Raw genomic sequence first — 6,010 nt, forward strand, 5'->3', positions numbered from 1 at the left:
TTTGCAAGTGCATCTGGCCGGCTGATGTGTCTCAAGTGCAGGAGAGGAAGAGCCGTTCAAAGGGAAGAAATGAAGTTTTGAAAGCAAAATAAATCAATGAAGTTAGCTTGTAAACAGAGGGAAAATAGTTTGCTGAGGACCAGAGATGGTCACAGGATTTTCTAGGAAGAAGCTGTCTCTGACCCAGGAGTTAAAAAACACCCAGTGCTGTAAATTTTGAAGTGGATTTGGGAAAGCATTTTAGCTAGAGAAAAATATTTGGAAAGCAAAGCACTAGTAATTTAAACAAACTCCAAATATTTAATTCCCTTTGGTCTAGGCGATACCTGTAGCTGGAAGCTTGTCAGCACCTGCTTGGGGGTTTCTTGTTGGTCCCTGGGCTGGTGCGTGGGCTGCGGGAGGCTGTGGGCTTGTCATGGCTTCAGCGAGGCACTAAAAAAAAAAGGGAAACAGCCTGTAGTTTACCTGGTTTAGAGGACTTGGGGTGTATTTTGCTGTTGCATTGCTTGGGCTGTCTGTCCTGAGAGCCCTGTTTTTCCTGCTCACACCATGGGGAGTGGGGCAGAGTTGGGAATTCAGCTTTATTTTCGTTTTTGGGTCCGCTGAGGTTTTATTTAGCACGGTGCCCCACCTGTTCGTTTACACGGGGTCAAGGCTGGCTCCTGGGCAGCAGCCAGGAGGGTATCACCACCTGCTTTGCCTTGATCTGAGATAGTTTGACTTCCCCAACCAACCCCGATAATTCCCAAAAGTGCAGCATCTTTAGTGCAAACCCAAGAGACACTTTATTCCTCTGTTGTTTCCCCAGATATTTAACATGGAACCTTCTGCTCCCATGACATAGTGCGTTAGTGACCCAGCAGTGCCAGGCTGTCCCAAAAAGCTTCTTCCATTCTCTTGCTTGAAATTGCCCTACTTATTCTCCAACTTCACCCTCTTTTGGGAAAACGGGGGTTTCAGGATGCGGCAGTGATCCAGGAGATCCTGGGGCCTTGTAGGTGTTAAATAGGTGGGTGAATATCCAAATTGTTGGACAAATTGGTGAGAAGAGTGGATACTGGAGCAGCAAAACTCAGCTCCACAACGCAGCCCAGCCCAGCTGCTGGGATGCAAACACCATCTCCCTAATGCTCCTCTCGTGGGGGTTTGCAGGAGCCAGGGGAGTCTAAGAATTTAGTTCAATGCAAAATTCCTTTTTCTCCCTGCAAGCCTTATTCCGCACAATCCTCGTGTGGGAAACCCCTGCTTTTTTGCTAGGCAACCTCTCCCTCTCTCCTCCCCTTCCCCCCGGTTTTGCTAGGCAGTAAGGACAGCCGGTGTTTCCCCCACTCGCTGCTCTGCGACCAGCTCTGGCACAGCAGTGGGAGCCCCTGGAGTGGGGGTGCACCCGTCAGTGCTGTCAATGCTGGATTTGGGAAACCAGGACCCACCGTGGACTCCCAGGGATGCTGGGCCTCAGTTTCCCCATCTGTAAAGTGGCCTTGGGGAAAGAGGAAGGATGCAGAACAAGCTCGTTTCCCCATGCTGCTGCTATCAGTGTTTTCCCCATCCTGTATTAAATTGAAAAGACAGCCTTAAATTATTTTTCAAACTGCTTTTTATTGTAAAAAGGAGGCTCCTGCAGGGCAATGCTTAGTTTTGACAGGAGCATTTTTTTGCATGTAATTTGCTGGGGAGCAGAAAAGAAGATGAGGGTGTCTCCAGGACTCTTGGTGTCCGAGTTGGTTGGTTACTGCAGTGAACTTGTTCCCGCAGCTCTTATGGTTTTCAGCAGCTTTTTGCAGGGGTTTGGGGCCATTTCCATGAGGTCCCGTGGGGTTTGGCTTGTGATGCTGGCTGTCAAGAAGCCCGAAGCAAAGCCCCCAGCACAGCAGCGTGGATTCCTGGGCAGATCTCTTTACGGTTTGACCTGAACGCATGTTTTGGGGCGAATTTCAACCCCTGCGACACGGGGATGCTCTCGTTGCAGGTGTCCTGTCTCTGCGGCTCTGCGCCATGCCTGCTCTGCGGCTGCTGCCCCTCGGCCAAGAACTCCACCATCTCCCGCCTCCTCTTCACCTTCTTCCTCTTCCTCGGCACTCTCGTGTCCATCATTATGATAATCCCGGGCGTGGAGAAGGAGCTGCACAAGGTAATTCATTCCTGGTTATCGCTGGGCTTGATCACTGCAGGCAAGAGGTTTAGCTCGTGGTAGGTGTGGGAGGCTGAATCAGAAAGTGAATTTTTGGGGCATGATGTTGCCTCTGTTCCTTTTTGCCTGAGCATCTCACTGGGAGAGGGTGTTATTGACCCCAGTTTTCCATGGAGGGGAAAATGGCAGTGGCATAATTTCATGCATTGACTAGTTTCCCAGATGTCTCCCAGGAAAGTTTCCTACATCCTGGTTTTGGGGTTCAACTGGCCAAGTGACTTGCCAGTCATGGAGGTGGGACTTCAGGTGCAGGGAGCTGGGGTCTGCCAGCTGAGCTAATGTGAAGGCTGGGCTAGGCTTTTTGGGAAATGCTGCTTTCATCCCAGCTTTCCACTGACCTGCAGGTTGGCTTTAGCTGTGTCACCCCACCACTGTCCCCAAGCAGGCCGACTGCTTGCTTTGTGGGTGGCCTTGGAGCCATCAGCGGCTGGCCCATCTTTGGGGGCACCAGGGCTCATGGTGGGTGCAGGGGTGATGCTCACCCTCCCATTGCCTTTGCAGCTTCCCGGCTTCTGTGAAGGCAGCGGGTCGGTCCTGGGGGTCCAGACCCACGTCGACTGTGGCAGCTTCCTGGGCCACAAAGCCGTGTACCGCATGGGCTTCGCCATGGCCGCCTTCTTCTTCCTCTTCGCCGTGATCATGGTGTGTGTGCGCAGCAGCAAGGACCCACGAGCCGCCGTGCAGAACGGGTGAGCGTTCATCCCCGGGCGGGGGAAGCTGGTGTGGGGCAGACCCCCCCTTCCCTGCTGGGTTCCTACCTGCAGACCGTGCCTCCTCTCTCCTCCCACAGCTTCTGGTTCTTCAAGTTCCTGGTGCTAGTGGGGATCACAGTGGGGGCCTTCTACATCCCGGACGGTGCCTTCACCTCAGGTGAGGGGCTGCCCGCCCTGTCCTCTGCATCTCTGGTTAACCCTCAGCACGGGATCAGACTCAGGGCTGGAGCTGGCATCCGTGCTGCCGTGTGCCCCAGCCACTGCCAAATTCCTGTTTTCTCTGTTCTTAACTGTTTTTTCTCTTCCCCTCAAGTCTGGTTTTACTTCGGTGTGGTCGGCTCCTTCCTCTTCATCCTCATCCAGCTCATCCTCCTCATCGACTTCGCCCACTCCTGGAGCCAGCTGTGGCTGCGCAACGCGGGCGAGAGCAATGCCAAGGGCTGGTACGCAGGTTGGTATAGCTGCACCGCAGAGGGATGAAAGATGGAGAAGCTCATCCTGGGCGTGTGTGACACAGCTGGTGGGGACTTGGGGCTCTGCTCCAGCCTCTTTCCATTTTGGTTTCTCCCCCAGCCCTTTGCATCATCACCTTCATCTTCTACACCACCTCTGTTGCGGCCACAGTGCTGCTCTACATCTACTACACCAAGCCCAAGGACTGCACAGAGGGCAAGATCCTCATCAGCATCAACCTCATCCTCTGCCTCATTGTCTCTGCCGTGTCCATCCTGCCCAAGATCCAGGTGAAGTGGTGGAGGGCACCTGGGAGGCCGGTGGGGGTGTCACCATGGGGTACAGGACAAGTCCTGAGCACCTGCCGTTGTGTTTGCAGGATGCTCAGCCGCACTCGGGGCTGCTGCAGTCATCCCTCATCACCCTCTACACCGTCTATGTCACCTGGTCCGCCCTGGCCAACGTACCAAGTAAGCAGGATCAGCCTCAGGTTTGGGAGGGGGGTGCACGGGGCAGGACCACACACTGGGATGAGTGTGTTGCCCCCCCTGTGTCTCTGGGAGCTGGTAAAGGTGCTGAACCCCCTGTCTGTCCCCCCTAGCCCAGACCTGTAACCCCACGCTGCTGGTGAGGAACAGCACCGGCTCGGCCATGGCGACCCAGCCACTGACAACCTGGTGGGATGCCCCGAGCATTGTGGGGCTGGTAATCTTCATCCTCTGCACCCTCTTCGTCAGGTGAGGACCTGGCTCGTGTCCCCTGGGGACTGCACAGTCCCTCTGCCTGCCCGGAGCAGTGAGGCATCAGGTGGCTTTTAGGGAGAGGCAATACTGGAGGGGAGGTTGGGCCAGGGTTTTTGTCACTAAGACGTCCCAGGGACACAGGCTGGTTGCCCTGAGGGGTCATGGGTGCAGCTTTTAGAGTTTCCCCACCAGCTGCATCTCCCAAACTGCCCTGCCTGTCCCAGGGACAGTGAGGAAGCAGGGGGCAGGCAGCCCTGAGCCTGCCATCCCTCTGCCCGCAGCATCCGCTCCTCGGACCACCCGCAGGTCAACAAGCTGATGCTGACGGAGGAAAGCGCAGCAGGGGCGGGCGGCGAAGTGGCGGCGGTGGAGAGCGGGCTGCACCCAGCCTACGACAACGAGCAGGACGGCGTGTCCTACAACTACACCTTCTTCCACCTCTGCCTGCTCCTCGCTGCCCTCTACATCATGATGACCCTCACCAACTGGTACAGGTGGGCAGAGCTCCTGCGGGGACGGGGGACTGTCCCCCTTCCTCTGCATCTCATTCTGGTGTCCTCCCTGCTCTCACGCTGTGCAGAGCTGTTTGCTGAGATGTGTCTGTGCAAGCCCACCTAACCTGCACCCCCATTAGCGTTAATTGGTTTTAGATCGTGTAGCCCATGGCAAGTTGTGCCTGGGCTCACCCGCTCTCTGCTGCAACATCCTCTGCTGCTGCCTGGGATCTCTTGGGACACAGGGGGAGCAGGGACCGAGCCCCCGGGGTGCTGCAGGCTGCAGCAGTGAGGTCACATCCCCTGAGCAAGCTGCAGGGAGCTGCGTGGCTGCAATCACGAGGCTCCTCTGCTCTCTCCTCCGTGCTCTTGCCATGGCACTCATGGCTCGTGCTCATAGGTCCATCCCTCCCCAGTGTCCTTGCTGCCCGCCGTGCTGGGGGTGGGCAGGGGGCTGCCACCCCACCAGCGCAGCGCAGTGATGGTGCTCCCGTTGGTTGCTGTTTCAGGCCAGATGAGAGCTTGCAGGTGCTGAGGAGCCCCTGGACGGCCGTGTGGGTGAAGATCTGCTCCAGCTGGGCCGGAATCCTGCTCTACCTCTGGACGTTGGTGGCTCCACTGGTGCTGCCTGACCGGGACTTCAGCTGAGGTGGCCCCAGGCATCCCGTTGCTGAGTCAGAGCCACCGTGGCCATGTCCCTCGAGGCTGGGGACAGCCCCGGCTCTGCCTTAGCCTTGTGTTCTGCATGCAGGGGCAGCTGTGATGGGTTGTGTCTTCTTGCAGGTCTCCTGTTTTAACTTGGAAGTGCCAAGCAGGGAAAACCAGCCGTGGCTGAGAAAGACCTGAGGATGTTTTTAAAGCTCTTCCAAGCTCTGTGTTTGTCTAGTGCCTTTGGTGGTGCCTCCATACCCTCTTCTTTTAGCGGAGACCACTGCCTTGCCTTGGGAGGGTTTGGTTGGTTTTTACCAGCTGCTGTCATCTCACTTGGTGCCCTGGGACCTTGGTGCCTTTTGGGGGGACTCTGGGGACCGGACATGTGTCTGGACCTGGGCACTGGCTGGTGTTGCCTCCCCAGAGAGCCTGGAGGAAAATGAATCTGGGGCTTTGTGGATGGAGGCAGACATCCTGCTGCATCCCCCAGCCTCGCCGGGGGCTCCAGCTCCTCGGGGGCTCTCCTGCCGCAGCCCTCACGGGAGGACAGTCCCCACTCCTCCCTGGAGCAGGGGTGAGGTTTCCCGAAGGCTGCACGTGCCTGGCCTCGTTAATAAAGTCTCGTTTGGAATAAACCTGGCATATTTGTCCCAGGGTCTTTCCTGACGTGTGTGTTGGGTGCATGGTGGAGTGTGGGGTGGAGGTGGAGGAGGGGGAAGGTATGAAACAGCCCTAATGCCGGGGTGAGGGTACAGCTGGTGGCCC

At 56.6% G+C, this 6,010-nt stretch overlaps 1 protein-coding gene across 1 annotated transcript; it reads left to right on the top strand.

The window, feature by feature from the left end:
* The first annotated feature begins 1,954 nt into the window (after positions 1 to 1,954).
* On the top strand, positions 1,955 to 5,242 carry SERINC2 (serine incorporator 2). Its single transcript, XM_010155411.1, has 9 exons — positions 1,955 to 2,131; positions 2,693 to 2,880; positions 2,982 to 3,061; positions 3,218 to 3,355; positions 3,478 to 3,647; positions 3,737 to 3,827; positions 3,959 to 4,094; positions 4,382 to 4,594; positions 5,104 to 5,242. Exons 1-9 carry the CDS (start codon positions 1,955 to 1,957, stop codon positions 5,240 to 5,242), a joined length of 1,332 nt encoding a protein of 443 aa, XP_010153713.1.
* Positions 5,243 to 6,010: the final 768 nt, after the last annotated feature.

Source organism: Eurypyga helias, unplaced genomic scaffold (genome assembly GCF_000690775.1).
Source record: "Eurypyga helias isolate BGI_N326 unplaced genomic scaffold, ASM69077v1 Scaffold40250, whole genome shotgun sequence".
NCBI classification, from domain to species: domain Eukaryota; kingdom Metazoa; phylum Chordata; class Aves; order Eurypygiformes; family Eurypygidae; genus Eurypyga; species Eurypyga helias.

What these genes read in the sequence shown, in the direction of transcription:
- SERINC2 (XM_010155411.1), top strand. Translation starts at nt 1,955, where the DNA reads ATGCTCTCGTTGCAGGTGTCCTGTCTCTGCGGCTCTGCGCCATGCCTG. An exon ending in CGAGCCGCCGTGCAGAACGG is followed by an intron (nt 2,881 to 2,981) that starts GTGAGCGTTCAT and finishes CTCCTCCCACAG; the next exon opens with CTTCTGGTTCTTCAAGTTCC. An exon ending in CGCCCTGGCCAACGTACCAA is followed by an intron (nt 3,828 to 3,958) that starts GTAAGCAGGATC and finishes TGTCCCCCCTAG; the next exon opens with CCCAGACCTGTAACCCCACG.